The 25287-nt window shown below is 40.1% G+C and overlaps 1 protein-coding gene across 1 annotated transcript in view; it reads left to right on the top strand.

The window, feature by feature from the left end:
- Positions 1-25287, top strand: part of DPYD (dihydropyrimidine dehydrogenase) — a 1875594-nt gene that overhangs the window by 1839365 nt on the left and 10942 nt on the right. Inside the window, exon 21 of the mRNA XM_068239758.1 lies at positions 18877-19020. Within this exon, the coding sequence (XP_068095859.1) occupies positions 18877-19020 (144 nt within the window). The remainder of the gene's footprint in view (positions 1-18876; positions 19021-25287) is intronic.

The raw sequence follows: 25287 nt of genomic DNA, 5'->3' as shown, positions 1-25287 counted from the left end.
TCATACAGATCATCTTGCTCATTCCCACTACAATATCCAAGATGTTGACGTTGACACATATACCGCACATAGCAATCTGACAAACTGCCAGCAGCAATCCACAGCCCGACCTGATTTAGTACTCCCTGTCTCTTCATTCATATTATAGTTTAGTAAATTATGAAGCAAATCAATTTTAGTGTTATAGATTTGGAAATAAATTACTGAAATATAAGCTGGCGACTGTGGTAATTGCATTTTAAATACACTTTCTGTAACTGTGCCATTAACTGATAAGGGCCTAGGCTGTAATTGCAAATATTTAAAAGGTGCCGGAGCCCTTGCTAAATCTGAGTTTGCTGTTGTGACATAACATCTGTAATCTCATACTGGTGCTCTTCTTCTGCAGTTTGGAATGTAAGACCTGCCATGAAATCAGCTATGATTATTGTTCAAACATTAAACTATCTAAAATCTACTTGTTTGAAATGTAAACGAAGCTTCATATTTTCCTGCCAGAAGTGTGAATTGAACAGAATTTTGATGAGCTCCTCTCTTTAATTTATAATGTGAATGTGCGTGCGTGTAAGCAATACAGCCAAAACATTCTATTTTAATTACCCTTGCCAGGATGTTTAATGCATTTGTTTGAAATGTTATCCAGTTTAAAGGAAAGTCGGTGAAATTATTTTTGAAAGCCGCTTTGTCAAAAAACAAGGCCAGTGAGGTTTCACTGAGCTTTCTTATGTAGCGTCATTATGCATTTTGTGTTTTTACCATATTTCAAGAAACCATGTCGTGTTTTTTTATATATTAGCTTTATTTGTTTACTATGTTTAGTACTGGAAAAAAAATCTGCCCAGAGCTCCAAATACTGTGACCATTGACACAGCATTGACCTGAGGAACAGATGAGTAGCTAAGGTTTTCAGTACCCTGGGACGAAGACAGTTTTTGCACCCCCCTTTGGACAAAATGGCCACACATCAGAATGTGGTCATGGTCATGGGTGGAGTCAAAAGTTATTTAGATAGCTATATGTGCCCCCTTACCCCATTCAGATAGCCAGATGTGCCCCCCTTTAAATAGCCAAATGAGTACCCCTTTATTTAGCCAGATGTGCCCCCCTTCACCATGATTAGATAGCCAGATGTGCCACCTTTAGTTAGCCTTATTCTGCTGCTGTTAACACTTTTGAAGAGGGAGGGAGAGAAGCAGGGGTACTTTGGGCAGCCAGCGAGTGCCTCTAATGCACGTGGGGGTGCAATGGCTGTGCTGAGCGCCCTCACAGTCCTGCGCCCGGGGACATATGTCCCCCCTTGCCCACCCATAGCTACTCCTCAGCTGAGGAAGTAAGTGTTAGACTCACAAAACGCATTGTCTTATTTACTCAAACGCATTGTGGTATTTAATCAAGTCTTGATGTCTTAATAGAGGTAAGAAACCTCTTAACATATATGTATTGTGACATTCATACTGCCACTACACTACGTTGGGCAGCTCTCAACCCATGTTTCCAGTACATTACCCTCCTGGGGAGGGACGGGCCTCTGTTTTTAGAGAGTGCGACCATCCAGAAAGAGACCCTCTCTAAAATCCGAGTGCAGGACGGGGGTTCCCCACACATGCAGAAGGTGGTTGCGTTCAGCAACCTAGGTTTCTTGAGTTCCCTGTTTTTTTTTTTTTGTCATTCTACATCCTGACTCACAATCAACATACCACACCACATTGGGCTTCTGTTCTTCTTTTGTGTTTTTTTTCTCTCCACGGTTCTTGGACCCACTCCCTATATTTAAAAATGCACTGAAGATTTGTTTGTACACCACCAGCTTGTACATTCATCCTACTGTAGATACACATTTTGAAAATAAAGCCAGCTTTTTGGAGCTCAAGATAAATGTTATATTTCCCTGATTAAAATTAAATATTTAAAAGGGCTGAAATAACACACACACACACACACACACACACACACACACGTGTTAGACTTATTTATATAGCTATGTAATCCTGCCCTCCCAGTGATGCTTAGCTTAGGTTATGATGTCGCAAAGCCTTCTCCTCCCAGTGCGCACTAGGTAACCAGGTGTTTTTTCTTCCCACTTCCCAACATGGCAACATCACACTTTGCCAGCAGTAAAGATTTTGCTATATGTGATAAATTAAGATTTAGAATGTAAATAAGGGAGAGGAAAGATTTTTCAATGGGTAAACACTGACTAAATAATTAAGAAGTTAATATTGTACAAAACAAGACTTTTTTTAGTTATTCAGTGAAGTTCCTCTTTAAAAGAAATCTACATTTGAATAATAAAATAGCATTCTATGCATGGGCGGTTCAGAAGGAATTGTGACCTTGCATGTGCAGAACTGTCATGGCTGCCATACACAGCCACCCAGGAGCTTGATAGAGCAGGTGCACGGATGAGACAGAGCATGTGCAATAGCTGCAATCGAGCTGACTCTGAACTTTTAAAGAGGGGTGACAGCAGCACAATGATGGGAGGCCAAAGGAACTTGGGGCCACTTAGATCATGGAGACTATCCCTTATAAAATCTTGTGGCTCTGGTTTCCTGTGGCATACTCTGTAAAACTCCTATTTCACAAATCCTGCCTACAGAGCCATATGAATTCAAGTCTTGCGCTGATGAAGGTCAAAAACCTAAAACAACTGTTACAAAGTTGGATTAACAAGGCTCTGGAAATATAATAAGCCATATGAATACAGCACAGCTGGGGATTAGGATGTATACTTGGCTTTTCAGGGACATAAAGGAATGATCTGCATATTGGCAGAAGTGATTCACCATGAGAGTTCTTTCTTGTTCAGGTGATGCTGGATAATTGCAGATACCTTGTGTTTAAATCACATTGATGCTGGGTATAGAATCAGAATAATGAGAAATATCCTATCATACAGAGAATAGCATCCATATGATTTTTTTCCCAAAATATAATGTACCAAAATGTATGCAGTCTAATATGCTAAAAGGTACTGACCCCAGTCCCTCTGTAGTGCTTTGAATTGACAGAAGTATTTGAGTAAGCTTTAAAGGATACACGAGGTGACATGATGAGATAGATATGTGAATATTCAGTGCCAAGCACAGACATAACTATGCTGTGTTCCTTTTTTTCTTTCTCTGCTTGAAATAGTTAAATATTAGGTATGCAAGTAACTGTTTTTGTCTGGTTCAGGACTGGGTCAGACTATAGCATAACTCTCTTAGGAATAAGGAATTACAACCAATAAACACTTTCCTAGCAAAAAATGGCGCCTGAGAGCAGGAGATAGATAAAAAGGTTGACTAGTTCATAGATTTTAGCATACTTTACTAAATGTGTCATTGAGCAGTAATTGAAACAGTACAAACTTAAAAAGTAGATTTAAATATGTAATAAAACTGTGGGATATCTGAAAAAAGTCATTTTTAGGAGAAGAGAAATAGATACAATTGTTTATCTCACCAGTTTATTTTCACCTTATGTTTCCTTTAAGCATTTAATACATTAGTAGATGTATATATTTTTCTGTCTAGATTTATTCCTGTTCTGTATTATCGGCACCACCGATTTAATGCCGCAGTCCACTCTGTATCTCCCAGTCGGATTTCTATTATACAGATCTCCAGGGGAAAAAGCATTGCACACCCTACAATAAGCCTATGTACCATATTTCTAGCAGTAAATGGCCAATTACGGTGTTAAAGTATGACAGAATTCAATTAACATAAATATGTGCACATTTTTCTCTTACATGCTCAACAAAATGTAGATAAAGTGCCTGTCAATGTTTTAATTTTTTCACGTTCTAGTTAGGCTGAGCAGAAAGCCTTTTCCTCCACAGTATCATGAATATGATAATCTATGGAAATCACTATAGAAGGTACTTAAGTTAAGCACATTCTACATTAATCCCTGATGAATTGAAATCTCTTCTGTTTAGAGAGTGTGTTGTTGTCTAATAGGTGACAGGCTACCAGATGTTCATGAACTAGCATAAACCTGTTAAGTGCGACAATGTTCAGTGTTTCCTCATTTTACAAGAAATGTTGTAGAGTGAAGAAACGTTATGAGGCTATACTACACATTGCTCCAAAATAAGTTTGTCTCATTACATTAATTGAAAATCCGATACAGCCTGTGTACAACGGGATTAACAAGCTAACTTAGTCTTTTTACTAGTAATGATAGACTAATAGTTCAAGTTTGTGTACTCCTTTCTAAATTTCTTTGGCTCGGTTCTCATCTGCCGTCAGACCTCGTATGGCCAGCGGGAGTGGACAGTGTAGAGTCCACTTTGATGGTCCTCTGTGGTCTAGCTGGAGCCTGGGGGCAGATGCATTTCAACCATAGCCTATATGGGAAATGCATTTGCCTGCCCAGGATTATCGTGGAGTGGAGGGGTAACTTACTTCTCTGAACTTCAGTGATACAATCCACTTTTCTCCTATTCTCGATGGCTCCAGCAGTGTATCTCATCACGTTACCTGCCCATGTGCCCGCTTAATGACAACCCATATGACAACCCGTATTGTGAGTACCCAGGTGTTGTGCTGTTAACATCCATTAAACTGCTTGACTTCCTAATCTATTTTGGGCTCTCTATCTTACCTTTTTTTTAAAAAAATATCTACTCCAGGACACTCCTTTAAAGTTCTACTTCCCATTTGGAATATAAAAGTGGACCTCCGTTGTAAATAATAGAGTGAAAAAGAACCAGAATGACACTATGACTGTTCACTTCACCTTTTTTTTACCCAACACAACAATGGCTGACTACTTAAATAAGCAGCAGAGAATCATTGTGGCAGCTCTGCAATTAAACTGTGGCTGGCACTATACTACTTCCCTCTTCACATCTGTAGCAGGCTGGCTCAGTCTTGAAGGTAGAAGCAGAGTACCTTTCAGGCCACACTATGAGACTACTCCCACCCACATATGACACAAACTCTTAGCAGTCTTTGCAGAGGTAGAAAACTAGAAAACTGCCATGGCAATTTTCCAGAAAGAGGGCGTGGTTAACCAACACAACCTGGATTTTATGGCACAAATGGTGATTTTTTTTTTGGACATATTTTACTGCTAGACTGTTATAGTTTCTGCTGACTGTGCTGAGAGTGTTGGTTTTATCTTTACACGGGAGGTGCATTTTAAGGTGTGCTATTGTTCATTTCTCCTTGTTCCCTGTTGGGAAAGCTTCAGTAATGAAAATATATATAAATGCATACTGAATGCCGTCATTATAAACCTTTATGGATAAGAGATATGAGCCTTAGCTGTTAATATCACAAAAATGAATTTGTAGGTGTAGATCAGCTATTAAACTGATTAACATATAAATAAAAGTGCAAGGATGTGAATGTGCACACACACCATCTGCACTAAATTCCAAATAAGAATGTTAACCCTCAACATTGAGCTTCCTGTTTCACATGATGGATGCAGCATTTGCCAGGGAACAAATGGCAATGCTCCACTATGTACATGGATTTTGTCATAACACAAGTTGTTTAGGTGATACCTTTAATGACTACATGTACAAGATTCCTTTGCAAGCTTTTGGAGCTTTAAGTTTCTTCTTCAGGCATGTTTCAGAGCTGGATCAGAACCATACAAAATACTGTCACATACACTGGCTTTATATATGATTTTGTAGAGTCTCCTGCAATCCCTCTTTTTAAAGCCAGTGTATGTGACAGTTTTTTGTATGGTTCTGATCCAGCTCTGAAACATGCCTGAAGAAGAAACTTAAAGTTTCGAAAGCTTGCAAAGAAATCTTGTAAAGTTAGTCATTAAAGGTATCACCTAAACAACTTTTGTTGTTATGTCTTCGGGTTCTCTCCATGACTAGTACCGGACCACACGCAACTGATAACACTGAAGGACCTCTTTCCCCTATTTAAGAGAATGTGGTTGTTTGGTAAATCCATTAATAAGCACCATAAGGCCCCTCACTATATTAACCCAATACCTTTTGAGCACACAGAGGTAGGTAAAAGTCCCTTAACATTTAGTGGGTAGGATGGAGGTGCCTAATGTATGTTCCATTTTAAAAAAAAAATTATATAATAAAAAGGGTGGTAATTGCTTTCCTCTCCAGACGATATAGACACCAGTTCAACTGGAAAAAAGTTTTTATTCAAAAAGCATTAGACAACGTGTTTCACGGGTCATGGCCCGTTTCGGGCTACATTCCCTTTATCAAACACTAGATAAAAGGCAAGTAGCCTGAAATACTGTGGTGGTTTGCTGCTGTGTAAATGCTCACTAAAATGCATCAATAAACTGTAATATCAACACATGAAAAACTCTAGTTCAATTGCAGTCATTTTTATTTCGATTGGATTTGTATGGAGGATGTGATGAGGCCTTTTCCAACCTGTAAACCTCCTGCTGAAAGTGATATATATACCAAAGGCCACCAAACCGTTTACAGATTCTGAATGTAAACAAACACACTTCTTAAATCTCTGCACACCAGTGCCACTGCGCTTGTGGGGAGGATGAAATAGCCTCCCTCTCACTCAATGGTCACAGACACAAGGTGGACCAAGGCAAAGGCTTAAGGTGACCATACATCAGGTGACTTGGTGGCCGATCGACCATCTGATTCGATTATTATAATTGAATCGGATAAAAATTGGGGGCGCCAAGTGCATGCCTGATTGACTATGCGACTGTCCCAGAATTGGTCGGATGAATTGGTCAGACATTCTGCACGATGCAGGACCGACTTGCTTAATCAGTTACATGGCAGTAGTGGCAATCAATATTGGGAGCGATGAACGCTACAAAACCCCCGATGCTTTCCCCCTAATGGGAAATGTGACTCCCCGGGGCCCAGTGCACTATACATTATCTGTCTGTGGCTACCGATTGTCCTGCGCTGGCTCCAAGTGCTGTCCTTCATCCATTCTTGTGTCCCACATGGTTGCTAGTGTAATGGGGGCACATGTTTGATCTCACACACGTGCCCATGTGTACGCCGGCAACTACGTGGGGTGCGTGCATGGACAAAGGACAGCGCCCGTAGCCAGCAGAGGAAAAGCGGTGGCCACAGACAGACAAGGTGCACATTGCACATTAGGGTCAGCTTTGGGCAGAGGAAGTGGCATCACAAGGCCGAATTACAGATGAATTTCAGCATGGAATTGAATGGGAATCAGCCTGCAGTGTATGGGTAGCCGACAGATATCTCTCTTATAAGATTTGATTAAAGAGATTTGTCTCTTGTTCAAGTCTGCCCATCATCACTAGATGTATAGCTACCTTTATTGAGTGAAATACTTTGCTTTATTAAATCAAGCCAATGATACAAACAATTCTTAATTCTCTGAATACCACTGCACTGGTGGGGGGTGATAAAATAGCCTCCCATTTAATGGTCAATGACACAAGGTGGACCAAGGCAAAGGTTTATTGAGTGAAATACTCTGCCTTAGTAAATCAGGCCCCAACAAAAATGGAGTTGGATCTGAGAGGCCCTGTATATTGTTTCTTTTAACAGATGTTAAAAAAATGGCTACTAATAATTGCATGTAATCAATGAAAAAAAATTTTGGTTTAGTTTTAGTTTTGTTTAATGTTTTATATTTGCAAATCAGCATTGCAAACTGGTGACTACAGTTTAATTGAAAACTTTACTTCATGTATTAACCTCAAGTAATAATGGTAGTAATGTGGATTTCTTTATGAGTGCTTTAAAAAAAAAGAATGAACAACTCTTAACAGTTATTAAATAAGATATTTAAATAACTATGCAAGAGCTGTTATTATCCCACACAAAAATGAATAACTCATAATGATTAGGTCAAATGTACTATACTGCACAGTCTAAATTATTAGCGTTGAAATTAATTGTACATGAGAGAATTATTGTACTGACTACAAAATGAACAAGTGGTGGTAAGTACCAATTTGATATTATTTAAGTAAAATAATGCCACATTAGAATATTTACCGTATTTTTCTGACCATAAGATGCACTTTTCTCCCCCAAACATTGGAGTAAAAAGTTCCTGCGTCTTATGGTCCGAATGCTGCCTGGCGCCAGGAATCCCCCACATAGGATTTACCACAGTAATGCGGCCCCTGTGTCTCTGTGGCTGTCCTCTTCTTTCCCCGTCTCTGTAAGGCATCTGGGGGATGTGCATGATCGTAATGCTCTTCCCCGTGTCCCTGTGGCTGTCCCATCCTTCTAGGGTTGTCTGTCCTGCCTCCTCTACCCCGTCCTCTTTTTTGCAAAAGACATCTATGGGGAGAGTGGAGTCTGTGGCTTACCGATGCATGCCACAGTGCAGAGGTGACGAGCGGTAATCTTCTGGGGTAAAGCCGCTGCGGGGTCCGTGCATGCTGCCGACGTCTGTCTCCCTTCACTTCCGCTTTACGTCATCAATGTGGCATCCCCAGATGCCTTACAGAGATGGGGAAAGAAGAGGACTAGCAGGATGGTCGGGAGACAGACAAGTCTATAGGGATTGGATGCACGTATGGATATGGGGGAATTACCATCCTGCACACTCCCCACAGATATCTTTAGAAAGATGTGAAAAGAAGAAGACAGAAGTAAGAGGGAGATGGGACAGACCAGGGGGCATCTAAGGGCACAAAGGGGACACAAGGGGGATTTATTAATTGGGGAGGGGAGAAGATCCACAAGATGCCCTGAACCATGGATGCACCAGGTTTAGTATTTTGTCCCTGGTTTTTGCCCTCTAAACCTAGGTGCGTCTTATGGTCCGGAGCGTCTTATGGTCCGAAAAATACGGTAATTGTGTAACATGACCACCAATTTTGCAATCTGTTTGTAGAATGTTCTTGACAACTGTATGGTAAGCAAATCAAACAGACTGAGTACACTGAACATAAGAAGGCCCTTCCAGACAGTGTGAAGATGAAGGTGATATTTCACAAACTGGGCTTGATTCACTAAACCGTGATAACTCAAATGTCACACCTTATCAAATATACAGTATCACACCTTATCAAAGATATCATAACTTATCAAAGTTAACAAGCCTTATCAGAGTAGCGTGCGCTATGAACTTATGCCTGCTAATTGGCAATGGCACTCGTCCTGCCCTGAGCCCCTGCGGGTTCGTAGTGCTCGCTATGCTACTCTAATAAGGCATGTTAACTTTGATAAGGTGTGATATCTTTGATAAGGTGTGATATATGAGTTATCACGGTTTAGTGAATCAAGCCAATAGTGTGCAACTAATTAAAAACTATTAAATTAAGTTTCCTTGCAAATTTTCATATAGCAAATGCTATTTTCGATTTTGAGAAAATATTTGTAAAAATACATAATATTTTTGCCATATGATCAAAGAGAAAAATATTTCTTCCAATGTGAAAATTCACGAAAAATGTGAACATTTTATTTTTACCACAAAAATTTACAAAAAGCGTGAAAATAGCTTATTTAGCGTGAAAATTCGTGTATAATGGGAAAAATCCCAAACTTATTGCAAAATGAATTTCGATGCCATTTTTGCACGAAAGTCAAATTTTACATTATTTTTATGAGAATTAATGTATAAAGAATATCAGCATTTTTACACATCACAGATAAAAATTAATTTTTAATGTAATGTTAGTCACCAGCTTTAGATATAAGCAGATCACTCTAAATGGGTTTCACAGTAAGGCCTCTTTCACATCGAAGGCTGAAAATGGCGAATTCACCTGTCAGCTCTTTCCAAGCAATGGTTGGGGCTCTTGCTAGTGTTCAGCATGAGCAGTGGAGAGGCGGTCGCCAATCTGAGTCATAGCCCTGGCCTTGCTTACATGAGATATGATATTATTTAGTCCATTTCCCAGATCCCATTTATTTAGTCCATTTCCCAGATACAGTACATCTCCAAACAGCTCACTCTGGGCCACTCACACTCTTCCTGGATATCACATGTAGCTGCCCCCCGCAACTCTGCTTTATGCCTCTTCTTTCCATTTCCTGTTCTGATCAGGTAGCGCTGTGCCTCCAATCAGTTGTAACTAGTTGCCCCAGAGCTACTGTGGATTAAAGAGTAAGGCTCCACATTATGTAAATTGTTTTATTTAAAAACTTCACATGCTAAATGCATTGCATTGCTCAATATTTTCGTGCGACAAGCATATCACCAGTGTAACATACATGTTGAATTCAGTCTGCATTGAAGTCAATATACAATGCAAAAACTAGATTTCAATGGGCAACAAATGAGATCTTAATTAAAAAAAAAATTCATTCTTTATTAACAATTAACTACATGAACCCCCGTTATTCGTTAAAGATAAATCTTATTGAAGGATTGAACTTCATCCCAATCAGTAGCTGATACCCCCTTTCCCACGAGAAATCTTTTCCTTTTCTCAAATGGATCATCAAGTGTCTCTGTATGGCTGATATTGTGGTGAAACCCCTCCCACAGTATGATGTGTCAGCACCAGGGTTGTTGCATTGTGGGAAATAACAGCTGTTTCCAAAAATGCATCATCTCATTTCACTGATATCACCTGCCAGCAGTAAAAATGTCACCATGTGATAAATGTGATCAATGTCAGAATGTAAATCAGGGAGAGGAAATATTTTACAATGGGCAAACACTGACTAAATCATTTATACGTAATTATTGTAAAAATGAAGCAACATTCTTTTATAACAATAAGGTCTTTTTAATTAATAAAGAAAAAGTGCAGCAGCAATCAAATAGCACCAAATGAAAGCCATATTTGTGAGAAGAAAAGGGGGTAAAATTCATTTGGGTGCTGAGTTGTATGACTGAGCAATAAACCGTTAAAGTTGTTAAGTGCCGAATTGTAAAAAAATTGCCTGGTCACTAGAGAGGTATAAACCTCTGGTCCTCAAGTGGCTAAAGGATGAAAGGCATGCTGCAGGTTGTTTTTCTTCACGCATGCACATTGTCAGGTAGGAGCGTCCTGTTGCCAATCACTGGATGGGTGCAAGTTTTAGAAGTGAGTTATGAGGCCTCTTCCTGTTTGGCAAATTAATAATGGAGATTTCTAAGCAGTCTGAACCCCAAAGATAATACAGATGCCATGCTTGCAAAGATGTTCAATTAGATGCCAATGGTCCATTTGGAAATAAACAAGAGCAAGAACATTCTCATGAAATGCAAGAATGTCCTGAAGTGTACAGGAGGTGAAAGTGAGGTATGCGGGGGTTAAACTCACCTAACCACCGCAGTCATTCTGATGCATTCTATGCTGTGTTCCATCTTCTTACACTTCCATCTTCTAAGCCAGAACTTCCACTCTGAAGACAGTAGTGTTAGAAGATGGAATGTAGCATAGAATGCATCAGAATGCAGACTGTGGCTAGGTGAGTTATGCACCACATAACTTGCTCACGTATCTTGGACACACTGAAGGACATCCTTACTTTTTGCAAAAAAAATGTTCTCGCTCCTCCCTATTTTAAAATGTATAGCTGGCTGCAATTTGAAATTAGGTGATACATTAACAGAACATTAAAATGCAGCACTGATGTGCATAGTCTTTCAAAATTTTTTTTTGGGGGGGGGGTGCAAAAATTGGGGGGTGGGGCAAGCTGAAAAATGGGGGGGGGGATAATGTAAGGTGCACATAGCGTTAGACTAGTATTATTGTAGGGATTAGATAGTCAGTGCCTCCGACACATGTGCCCCCCCCCCCCCAGTTTAGGTAGTGACAGGAACCCTCCAGTTTAGGTAGTGACAGGTGCCCCCCGGTTTAGGTAGTGACAGGGGCCCCCATGTTCCATGTTCAGTGACATAGACCCCCCTAGTTTAGGTGGTGACAGGTGCCCCCCAGTTTAGGTAGTGAAAGGGACCCCCATGTTTAGTGACAGGGACCCCATGTTTAGTGACAGGTGCCCCTCAGTTTTAGGTGGTGACAGGGACCCCACTCACTGACGCCCATCCGTCCCCGCCGCCTATCGTGTAATAGGCAGCGTGCCAGCAGCCAACGTTAGTCCTCCGATCATCGGTGACCAGTGAGGAGTGGGCACATGGTACCCTCATGGACATCGCACTGCATTTGTGGAAGTGACACCGCATATCAATGCGGTGTCTGCGAGGTTCTAGTGCCCGCTTCTCACTGGTAGCCGCCTGATCGGAGGTCTGATGCTGGCTGCTGGCGCACTGCCTATTACATGGGGGGCGGCTGAGCGCTGGGGCGTGGCTGCCCCATTTTGTCCCTATGTGTGGACACCCATATTTCAAAATCGAAGTGAATTTTCACTTTAAATGTGTAATTAATGTCGCCTTTTAGACCCTATTGTGATAGTGATTCAATACTTGAGCTGTTAATGAGGCTGCCTGTATGTCCTTCCCATAATGAAAATTCAGAAGTACATAAAGCCTCTAGAAATGTCAAATTATAAAAAATAATGATTGGGAGAAAACAGGCTCCATGGCAGAAGTCCGCCTCTAGAGTTCTTTATTTCGGAGGAGTAATAAAGCAAACAGTTCAATTCATGTGTCCACGAACAGTGGGGTGAGAGTAGTTGGGAAAAAAAATGACCAGCATTGGCTGTGCACAAACATTCCGCAATGACAAATAGCTGTTAGCTGCACAATTTTTTTGCCAGGCACCCAACTGCTCACACCCCACTTATCACAGATACATTAATTAAATTGTTTGGTGTGTCACTCTTCAAGAATAAAGTACTCTAGACCTGGACAGCTGCAGTGCCACCTTTTTTCTCCCACACTACATTTATCTTCTATGCTGTTTGCCTGTCTAAGCACACCACGGATGGTCTGTATTGGGCGCACATGGCATTTTTCCGTCTTAGCACTTTGGCATAGGGTAAGTCGAATGACAGCTCACCCTGCTGCCATTAAAATACCAGTTGGCGTTAATTATGGTTTCCCCTCCAAGTCATAGCAAATCGGAGGGAGAAGTAAGGAATCCGACACCCGAATTACACTACTGCGTGGCACCGTGACCTTAGGTCTATGGCGGTGCCCAGGTCAGGTGCAGCGTGGGGAAGAGCGTGCTCAAAATGTTGTGCCTCACTGAAGCAGTGTTTGATTGACACAGTGTTTGGGTCCATAGAACTTTTTTTTCTAAATGAAAATTGCTCATTGGCTCTTCCTGGATGAAGCAGAGCTACAGTGGCCTTACTATACTGTACATATTATGAAGAGGCTTATCACAGTCTGTGCACTGATGCATTGCACATTTACAGAAATTGAATGTTATTAATAAACTTTATTTATAAAGCACTAACATGCACATTCATTTCGTATTCAGAAAATGGTCATCAAAATCTAATTCTTCAATATAAGACCAATTCTGTCAATTGCTTAAGCTCATCTTTAACTGCGACATTGTCGGCTTTCTGCTATCGGGCTATTAAGACTACAGATGCATTGAAAACCGTTTCTGCAACATGAAAGAACTTTCTTCCTATAACTGCGACGAAAAACAAAACACGCTACAGAGACAATTCATGTTTACTGTCTTCAGATCTTCTTTCGGCTGTCAGGGCAAAGCGTGTGAGAACGCCGCAGAGTAAAACATTTAAAATACCCTCACGTAGCACGTTCTAAATTTTGCATTATTGTGCTAAACAGAGCAATTAAATTGTATTGTTAATTTTTCATGTAACAATCGACGTGCCTTCTAGCCTTTGATATAGCAGCCAAGAATAGGCTATGGTAAAATATTCTTGACTTTTTTTTTTTGGCATGTATTGAAGCGCTCTGTGGTTACTGTGATGTTCTCACTTAGATGTGTGTATATATATCAGCTATTAGAGTCGTAGAATGAATACTGTACATTTTAGAGTGAGATAAGGTTATCTCGGAATCTGCAAGGAGTTAGTTTCTGTGATAAAAGCAGGTCACCGGTGTGAACTCCCCAGAGGAAATGTTTGAATAGACATCAGAGTGGTTGCTGAGTTGTAGACCTCAGGCATGTTTTAATCATCTATAACAAGATATTCCCCCTACTGGTTTTTAAGAAACCGTTATTCGACTTCTGCGTTTGCGGTATTTAGTGAATATGATCTTTAAACTGCTTCCCCTCAAGTGAAAAGCCATAAAACAAGCTTTATCACAATGCTTCAGTCACAAAATAGGAAATCAATTAGCTTATTTTCAGAGAGATATCCGTTCTAAATGCTTTTTTAATGACCTTTAATCAGATGGTGCCCATCCTCAATTAGCCACCAGATGTAGATCTTGACATTGGAATGGTGCTTGTTTTCTTAAAGAATCTCCGTTGCATGAAGCACATGTAAAACTTCCATTTAAAGGGTAGACATACATATTTAATAAACAGGTTGTTTTGTGTATACATCATACTGTATTTGTTTTCACCTATAGTTTGTATATGAATTTGTAAATATTGGTTGAGGAAAAAATGAAAGCAGTGTTTCTTTAAACTGGTTATGGTGAAAGCTATGCTTTTTACTTTCTTGCACATTATAAAGTAAATACAGATTTGTGAAGCAACAGATTTTTTTAAGCAAACCTAAAGTGAAAATCAGTATAAAAAATGCAGTAGTGAACTCGGCACCTAGTGGGGTTGTGGGAAGGACTTCTACCTCTGTGTGTAGGAAAGCATAAACTTACTCACCAGTCTTCACTTCTCACACAACATCAGCTCTACATGCTCTAGGTCTCAAATGATAGGAAGCAAGGCACAGAGGGGGACATTTATCAAGAGTGTCTGAGACAAAATATTAGTAGGTTTTTAGAAATCCATGCAGAATTGTCTCAGGCATCCTACGAAATCACTAAATAGTGCAGATTCCATCTTAAACTGTTAGGAATAGGAGGAGTTAGGAAAGTCTCTCAGGCAGTGCAGTGTGTGAGGGGAATTAATGTTGCTGAGGTAGCCAAAACCTGCTGTCAGCAGGCTCTAAGTGAGAGGCACTTCTTAATCTGCAGCAGTTTAGGGATGGATTTGCACTTTTCTTAACTGTAGTGCAGCTCTAGAAATCCACGCTAAACTGACGCTATTAAGTAGGATTTGAGAAGTTTCTTACTATCATGCAGAACAGTTCCTCTGCTGGTTAGAACAGTTTTACAAGAAAAAACTGGCGGTAATGCTTTGATAAATTTGGCCTACAGATTCTATCAATGAAAATGGTCCGCGCACTATCCTTAGTTGCTGTTTCTTTATTATTCTACAGTACATTGGTTAAAAATCAGCACACTGCAGTGAGATGGGTGATGGAGGTGGGTATGGAGGTGGTGAAGGATGGGTGCAACAGCCGTTTTCCGTCAACTGACGCTTGGTCACGGCTTGAGTCGGGCGCCCGGATCAAGCACGTGATCAAGCATCCGCTGACGCGAAAGAGCTGTTGTGTACATCTGTCATCACCTCCACACCCAGCTGTTGTGTCCAATGGTCACCACCTCCACACCCACTGAAAAAAAGTTCCAATATTATTTTTGCATTCTTTTTCATGAAAATAATGTAAAATTCAACTTTCAGGTGAAAATGCCTTTGAAAAATATTTTGTAGTAAGTTTGTGATTTTTTTTTTTTTTTTGCACTTTTTGTGGTAAAACTATTTTTTTGCATTTTTCATGAATTTTCACATTGAACAGAAAAATTTGTTTTCTTTGATCATATTGCAAAAATACAACATATTTTCGCAAATATTTTCAATGCAAAAATGATTTTGGCAAAAATTCACAAACAACATTGCTCATCATAGAAATGTTTTACCTGTGCTGTAGATTATTGATGCTGTGCAAGATTCCTGGGACTGGATAGTGCCTTACTATGGACCATAACATGGTTCTGACATGGGTTGTATCACGACATTAGCTACATACTGTACCTATTAACATCACTCCTCCTACTTGTTTAGTATAATGGGTGGTAGCACGGTGGTGTAGTGGTTAGCATTCTTGCCTTGCAGCGCTGGGTCCCTGGTTCGAACCCCAGCCAGGTCAACATCTGCAAGGAGTTTGTATGTTCTCCCCATGTCAGTGTGGGTTTCCTCCGGGCACCCCAGTTTCCTCTCACATCCCAAAAACTTACGGATAGGTTAATTGGCTTCTCCCTAAATTAGCCCTAGAATACAACACATACAATACATACATAGACATAGGACTATGGTAGGGAGTTAGATTGTGAGCTCCTCTGAGGGACAGTTAGTGACAAGACGATATACTCTGTACAGCGCTGCAGAAGATGTTGGCGCTATATAAATACTTAATAATAATAATAATGGCAGAGTAACTGTTTCACCCCATGACATATCTGACATCCAAGACATAGGTCTATTGTAGTGTATTTAAATAGTTTGGACATGCCATTTTGCCAATATTTAAATAAATAAATAAATAAATAAATACATTTAGAAATAATTAATATTTTGCAATGGCTACTACTTTTCAAAACGTACAAATGTTTTTTTACATCTTGAGCAGTGGCGTAGCAATAGGGGGTGCAGAAGTAGCGACTGCATCGGGACCCTTGGGCTAGAGGGGCCCACTCTCAACCACAGTATTAGCTCTTTATTGGTCCTGTGCTTGTAATTAATGACTTATATAAATGCTTTGAATAGTAGTGATATTCAATATACTGTTCCCCATCTCCTTCTTGCACCTCTGACACTATGGGCTCGATTCACCAAGCGGTGCAAAGTGTTAGCACCGTGGTGAAAAGGCCCTTATCACGCCTAAAGTCACTTTAGGCATGATAAGAAGAAACTCGCGCGAAGTTGCCGCGCGTACGCGCGTACGCGCGTAAGTGCGCGCGCAACACCCGACGCTTCGCGCGAAGCTCCCATTAAGCCCTATGGGACTTTGCGCGCGCTCTCACGCGCGTACGCGCGAACGCGCTTACGCGCGGTAACTTCGCGCGAAGAGCAGGAAAAATCGGTGATAACTCAGTGGTGAAAAGGTCATCACGCCTAAAGTCTTTTAGGCGTGATAACTGGGTTATCACCGCTTTGTGAATCGAGGCCTATGTCTGTCCTTGGCAGGTTTTGGTGTGTCATGTCAATTGTTATATATAGCATGCTTGGGGGGCCCAATGCAAAACATGCACAGGGGCCCATAGCTTCTTAGCTACGCCACTGATCTTGAGGGGCATTACCATTTGGCCCATTATTTTTGCTTTTCTGTGATTCTTTTAAAGAGGCACTATTACTATTATCATTGATTTATATACAGTAGTGTCAACATCTTTTGTGGCAATGCACAAAATAAAAAAACAAACATGAGTACATACAAGTGCAATCATTGGAATACATAAAAATACAGATGCATAATACTGAAATGGTAGACAATATAAAAAGTTATAGTGACAATTGTCTTGATTAATAAAAAAATTTACATCAATTTGCAACAAGAAACAAAAAGGGGGAAAACCCTGTCCTTGACTCCTTGCAAGTTTACAATCTAAATGAATAGAGAGGCAACTAAGGTGGTGGGGCCTTACATAAGGTTTTAAAGAGAAACTCCAACCAAGAATTGAACTTTATCCCAATCAGTAGCTGATACCCCCTTTTACGTGAGAAATATATTGCTTTTCACAAACAGACCATCAGGAGGCGCTGTATGACTGATTTTGTCCCACAAGAAGCTCTGGGACTGCGGTACTTTTGGCAGTTTGTTACAATGTAACAAGGTTCACAGACAGGAATTAGCTGTTTACAGCTGTCTCTAACAGCCAAAACAGCTAGCAGCAGCTACATAACCTGCCCACAGTAAAAATGTCACCATGTAATAAATGTCAGAATGTAAATCGGGGAGAGGAAAGATTTTACAATGAGCAAACACTGACTTAATCATTTATACATAATTATTTTAAAAATGAAGCACTTTTTTTATTACATTATTTTCACTGGAGTTCCTCTTTAAACCAGTGTTGTTGCATTAGAATATATTTGAGAGCTGGCTGAAAGTGGAATGGCCTAGGTTTTTTTTTTTTTTTCATTTTAAATCTAACTGGCCCAAGCTTTGTAAGGGTTTTTAAAATTCCTTTGGATTAACTTGGATATGGGTATAGTGTTTTTTTTTTGTTTGTTTGTTTTAGTTTTGTTTTTGGCTTTTTTGTTTTTATGGTTAATCTTGATAAATCGATGCCTATTTCAACCAAACTAAGCATGCAACTATGTTAAATTGTATGCTTGCCTGAAAAAAAGTATAAAAGTATGTCTTGTGGGTGGGCTTGAAGGCAACAAGGTTTGGAGCATGATGGATGAGATGTGTTTAGGAAGGGAATTTCAGATGATGGGACAGAGATGCTTGTAATAATTCCGGTACATGTGTGTGGAAGGAGGTGATTTTAGGGGAGGAAATTAGAAGGTGGTGTACAGAGTAAAGGTTGTGGTTTGGATGGTATTTGGAGAATAATGAGGAGATGTACTGGAAAGAGAGATTGTGGAGAGCTTTCCTTAGCACATAAGTGGTACCAAAGACCAAATGAGTTAATTAAGTTGCCAAGACCATGCATATAAATGGAAAAAGATGACCTTTATTTAACCTGTCAACAGTGTTATTAGCACTCTCTTTTGTTCTTGTTATTGATAATTCAATAAAAGTTTGAAATAAGAAAATAAAATTAACACTTTTACAAATCTGATGAATTACTATTATTGGACTATGGATCTGATCCAATTAGCTTTTTCTCCTAGGTGATATTGTCACATTATAAATAAAATGCCTTTGAAGCCACCAGTAAGTAATGAAATACTCAGAATAATTTTGACAGTACTTTTTCACCTACCAGTACTTTTTGATACTTTTTTAATTTTATTTTTAAACTGAACATGAAACATTATCTTCTAGGAGAAAACTTAGGGGAAACAGTGAATTGGATCAGGCCCTATGTGCAGTAACAGATAAACTAATTTGTATAAAGTCTTACATTTATTATAACATAGAGAAGTGGTTTGGGTTTTAGCAAATAATTTGCTCATGTTTTTTTCTGTCTTTAGAAGCTTCCAAGTTTTGGACCATTTTTGGAGGAACGTAAGAGGATCATAGCTGAGAACAAGATCAAATTGCTTTCTGGAGAATTGACAATCCTTGCAGAAGAGAAGAAGCATTTCCTGCCAAAGAAGCCTTTACCAGCAGTTAAGGTGAAGAACAAAATCAAAGCTTTGGTGAATGTTGCATGAATGAATGCAAAGTTACGGATTTTGAGCTGAGTTGAATGCCCAGCGGAGCAGGACCTGAGAGCATGACAGGCCAATCTGTTTCTTGAACGCTGAAATATGCTTCAGAAACGATTTCCTCCCTCGCTACCTGAAAATGAGCAAAGAGTTAAAGATATAACTCTTCCGTATTTATAATTTTAAGGGTTGGCTAATGCTCACTTTGTGTCTAATATATGCAGAGCCCAAATCGTTAGATAGCTTTGACACATTTTAATTAGAAAGGTTTATTTAGACCTCCTGCTATTTCTTTCTGTCTTAAAATGTACATTACAAATAAGTGAGTGACTGTAGTCAGAATGCAGAGCTGATTTATAAAGAATCACAGATGTTCTGTTAAGGTATAATTAGTTTTGTAATATTCAAGGATGACTGCACTCTTTGTTCCTTCCTTTTGATTGTTAAATAACATTGTGTTAGTTATATCTCTCACACAGTGCCTATGTGCAATGAATTGAAAACTTCTGAAAGTATCTCTTTTGATAAAAAAAAAGATTAAAGGAATAGTTGCAAGAGATTATAATTCATGGCCATACGGGTTTTCTTTTTTTAAGGCGCACTTTTTGGCTTCTTCCTAAAACTTGACACATATCAGCAGTCTTTCCAAAATGATCCCTTATTTACATGCAGAAAGCTAGATACAAAGGTCTGGACAGTTGAGCAGCATTGACCAACAGCCGTCTTCTGTATTTATACATAAAGATGAGTGAAATTAGTAGCTTCTGCTTTGCATCGATTTTCAAAAAATCCTAGCAATTATCATAAAGGAGTAATCTCTTGAAAAGCAAAATTCCCTTGTCCAAGTGGTCTGCTAAGAGGTTTCTTAAAGGACAACTGAAGTGATAGGGAAATGGAGGCTGCCATATAGAGCTCTGCCATCATAGCAATGGTAGAGCAAGTAAGTTTCAGTGATGAGTGAGTGGCGCAATCAGTGGCGCAATCAGTGGTAGTGGTGAAACCAAGTGACGTTGGTAGGCCCCATTTTTCTTATCAGCAGTCTCTGGTCCTTAAGGGGCTAGAGACTGCTGGTACCAAAGTGGTTAAAGGGCAACTGAAGCAACATGTAGCATGATGAGATAAACGTGAAAATACAATACCAATCCTACTTAGAACTTACCTTTAGAACTTTAAATTATTTTCATTGTATGGCTTATTAACTAGTATGTTATCTCTGCATCAGGAAATGCAGAGTTCATTAGTTTTTCTCCAAATAACTAATCATCATTATTTGTTCCTTTTAGTCCCAGTGGATCAAAGGGACCTGGAAGGCTCTCCATTCAGATCTATTTGTTGCTATTCTCTTGATCTCATTCCATGTTTTTCCCGACGTTCTAATTTCTCCTTCCACCGATTTCTCCTTCCACTCCATAATAACTAATTGTTATTATTATTTAGCATTTACATAGCGCTGACATCTTATGCAGCGCTGTACAAAGTATATTGTCACTTAACTGTCCCTCAGAGGGGCTCACAATCTAATCCCTACCATAGTCATATCTATGTCTATGTATGTATCGTGTAGTGTATGTATCGTAGTCTCGGGCCAATTTTAGGGGGGAGCCAATTAACTTATCTGTATGTTTTTGGGATGAGGGAGGAAACCCCCGCATACACGGAGAGAACATACAAACTCCTTGCAGATGTGGACCTGGCTGGGATATGAACCGGGGACCCAGCGCTGCAAGGCGAGAGCACTAACCATTACGCCACCATGCTGCCCAATGAGAAGTTATGAAACTTCTGCATGGGTGAGCATATATTTCTGACTGCTAGATGGTTATCTAAAGTTCAGTAGGTCATCATTTTCTCTGTCAGATGAATAAAGGGCAACAGTGTAAATGTGACATTAAATGTGGCTCAAGCTTTAACCATTTCAGCCTGCGGGGATTTTTCACCTTATGCACCGGAGCAATTTTCACCTCCCATTCATTCGCTAATAGCTTTATCACTACTTATCACAATTTATTGATCTATATCTTGTTTTTTCCGCCATTAATTAGGCTTTCTGTGGGTGGTACATTTTGCTAAGAGCCACTTTACCGTAAATGCCTTTTAACAGGATTAATAAGAAAAAAAATGGAAAAAATTCATTTTTTCTCAGTTTTCGACCATTATAGCTTTAAAATAATCCATGCTACCATAATTAAAACCTATGTATTTTATTTACCCGTTTGTCTCGATTATTATACCACTTAAATTTTGTCCCTATCACAATGTATGGCGCCAATATTTTATTTAGAAATAAAGGTGCATTGTTTCCGTTTTGCGTCCATCACTATTTACAAGTTTATAATTTAAAAAATGTTTGTAGTATACCCCCTTAAAATGCATATTTAAAAAGTTCAGACCTTTAGGTAACTATTTATGTCTTTTTTTTTTTATTGTAACTTTTTTTTCCCAATTAAAAAATGTATTTGTGTAATATTTTGGTGTGGGACATAAACAGTTTATTTTTAATGTTGTAATATGTGTAAATTGTATTGTAAAAAATGTGTAGCTGTAGTTTTACTATTTGGCCACAAGATGGCCACCTTCATTTTTGTTTACCCTCCTTCTACTCCTCGCTAAGCGGAAGTACAAGGGGGATGCAGAAATCTGTCCGGGCAGAAGAACTGAAGCCTCACAGGTGAGCGCTTCGGTTTTTCTGCGGGGGAAAGGGATTAGTGATCGGGAACCATGTTCCCTTTCACTGATCTCAGGGCTACCGGGGGACACAATGGGACGCGGGGGCACGCCCGCGATTGCGGGCGGGAGCGCGCCCAAGCGCGGGAACGCTGCAGAGCTGCCGCCCGGACGTGAGCTTCACATCCGGGCGCCGGAAATGGTTAAACCTCGATGTTAAACCTTTAATACTGAAATATGAATATGGGATCCTGCAAAAGTTCTATTTACGATTAGTTCTGAAAATACAATTAGTTATCTCTGAAGTTTTTCAGGTTTTCTTTAAAATGAAATAAGACTCTAGGGAAGGCAACAGCCTTGGCTTAAAGCCCTGCTTTCCACCTATAATTTTGACATGCATAAGGTAGGGGATGAGGTAAGAAAAACTGTCAGCCAAGCACTTGGACAACCACTGGACCAAGACACCTGCCTTTGTGGCCTTTTGGGTGATCTAGCTCCTTTATTGTACTAAACAGATTATTTTAACATTCCACAAATGCTCTGCAAAATGCTTCTATATAACTACTTTTGATAATTTGCAGGTGAGAACTGCTTTCAAAAGTTCTGGCCTTGTAACATATTCTGATTGCCAAGTACATCTGGCCAAACCAAGGCTTTGTGTTATCTATAATGAAAGGTTTCCATACTCAATCAGAGAACACTGCTTTGAAAATCTCATGTATTTTTGAGATCAAGGCTAGTATTCATACATATTAAAGGTAGATAAAGTTCCTGCGATGTGTTAGTCACTAATAGGAAAAACATGTTACGTTCTGCCTAAATTATAGCAGAAGTGAATATATCACTTTTTACTGCAAAAATCATTGTGCCACAAGGAACCAGGTCAGTTCTAATTGTTTTAGCACTTTTTCCGGTAGCAGGAAAAAAGGGCGCCGGCTGAAGGTGGACGAATAGAGCGCCGCCATAGACTCTAATGCAATTATTATTAATATGGTGAAAAAGGCAGAAAAAAGGGCGCTCGATAAGTATTGTTAACAACATTAGAACATAACAGTTTTTGAAGTATGTTATCATTTAAGAAGCTTGCAACATTATAGTTTTTGTCATATTATTTTTTTTGTATGTACAGATTTTATGCAATATCAAAGATATTATTGTTTCTACATGTAAAAGTGTGTTTCTACAGAGGGAGTAGTTAGGGTTAGGCACCACCAGGGGAGTGGTAAGGGTTAGGCACCACTCGGGCGGCGGTTCAATTTAGACAACTCCAGGGGGGTGGTTAGGGTTAGGTACCACCAGGGGAGTGGTTAGGGTTAGGCCCCCCCGGGGGATGGTTAAGGATAGGCACCACCAGGGGAGTGGTTAGTTTTAGGCACTAATCGCAGTGCCCAATTGACCTGATCTGTTGGGGGTGAGGGGCACAGGAAGTGTAATATTCCTTGGACCTTTAGCTGAGGATATTTAATGTAGATGAAATCATGACACAGGACAATGAAAGACAAAGACCCTTGTGGACTGCAACATTTCAACACAGAAGGGTGTGCGCATCAAGCACCAAGTGAAACCTGATATTTCTAGCCTAGCAAGTTAAACTTGCAATTGCTTTCGCATGCCAGAATAAAAACTAATTACACTACAAAATTTTACCCTGCGGGGATTAGTTCATGCTGCATTAGCACTTATCCAGGGGAGCCGCGTGGAGGCCCTCAGGCCCCCATGAAACGGGGAGCAGCATGAACAGAGCTCCAAGCCCTCTCACTGCTCAGAGACCCTGTAGCTGCACCCCGGGGTGGGGGAGACTGAGAAGTGCAGGTGACACCCCCCCCCCCCCCCCCAAGCATGGCCAGTGCCTGAAAGAGTCACCCGCACCCGCCTCCCAAAGGATAGGTACCTACCTTATTGCACATTGAGTCCAGGAGTGTCATTCACAATCTGCCAAATAAGCATGACTTGGGAGCACTACAAGAAAGGGGAATGAGGCAGGGGCCACCCCAAGCTGGTTACAACTCAGGAGTGGCTCCCCTGCATTGTGCCCCCACCCTTCTGTGTTTGATTTGCCTTGTGGACTGCAACAACAGCTATGACATCCACTCATATCTATTTCCATGATTTTTTTTACCTGCAGGGAAAGGTGACGTGAGCTGATATCGAAATAGGGGTCTTGGCTTCATGGCCAATTTTTCGGTTGTGCAATACTGGTATCCTTGTGGATATGGTGAAAATGCCTTTCTGTTTTTTTTTTTCTTTTTTCAAGAACTTTAGAATGAAAAATAAAGGTAAAAATAGCAGATAGTAAAATCGGCACTTGGGTGATGGCAGCAGCATTTATAGCATGACTCATCTATGTTGTTGTTCTTTTTAACTTCAACTTCAACTCCACGCTGTTTCATAGATTATTTATTTAACGTGCATAAAGCAGCTATTATTTGTTGGATCACTTCAATCACCTGACCGGTGCTTTTGTTCCGCATTACTGAATATTCCATGGATCTGGTAACAAATGGTAACAATTTCCATTATCAGACAGAATGAATATCCCCTATAATTTTGCAGCAGAACAATGCCAGATGACCTGCTCAGTGAATTCACATGAACAGCATTATACCAGACAACGGTATATCACTGTAGCTAAATCCAATTTTCAGATTTCAAACTAATTATGTTGCACAGGCAGCTCAGGATAGCATGACTTGAGAATAACACAATAATTCCTTAATTAAAAAAAAAAAGCGAGAGAGAGACAGAAGAAAAAAAAAAACCCTTCTCATCAGGAATGTAAAGGAAGTCAGATCTGCTCTGAAATTTTTCATAGCAAAGCATTGCATTGTAATAATAGATATTAGAGTATATAGCTGTATTGTAAGACATTTTGCATAATTATACATAATGGAATCGTTAATAGTTGGTAAGCATATTTATGTCTATTCCGCTTATAGACTATGAGGCTTATGGCTGTGTTATATGGCTTAATGTTCTTGCAAGCTTGGCAGGTTGACCTAACCTACCCAACTGACAATATACAACATAGAAAACCAAGTATCATGTGCACATAAAAAACCCTACCTAGTACAAAGAAAGGTTAAAAGAAAAACCCTTGAAAACAATTTGCCAACTTTCTTTAACAAAACCAATTAATAAATAAAACTGCACACTTCACATGGCAATCAGATGAAATCCATGGATACTGGGCTGGCTGTGATGCTGTGCTGGAAATTATTCTGTGCTGGCTAGCAGTGATGCTGGACTGGCTGTGATGCTGTACTGTCGGTGGGACTGGCTGTGATGCTGTACTGTTGGTGGGACTGGCTGTGATGCTGTACTGTCGGTGGGACTGGCTGTGATGCTGTACTGTCGGTGGGACTGGCTGTGATGCTGTACTGTTGGTGGTACTGGCTGTGATGCTGTACTGTTGGTGGTACTGGCTGTGATGCTGTACTGTTGGTGGGACTGGCTGTGATGCTGTACTGTTGGTGGGACTGGCTGTGATGCTGTACTGTCGGTGGGACTGGCTGTGATGCTGTACTGTCGGTGGGACTGGCTGTGATGCTGTACTGTTGGTGGGACTGGCTG

Source organism: Hyperolius riggenbachi, chromosome 6 (assembly GCF_040937935.1).
Source record: "Hyperolius riggenbachi isolate aHypRig1 chromosome 6, aHypRig1.pri, whole genome shotgun sequence".
Taxonomy (NCBI): Eukaryota; Metazoa; Chordata; class Amphibia; order Anura; family Hyperoliidae; genus Hyperolius; species Hyperolius riggenbachi.
Note: the sequence above shows the minus strand (reverse complement) of the source record. Positions and strands in the feature narration are given on the sequence as shown.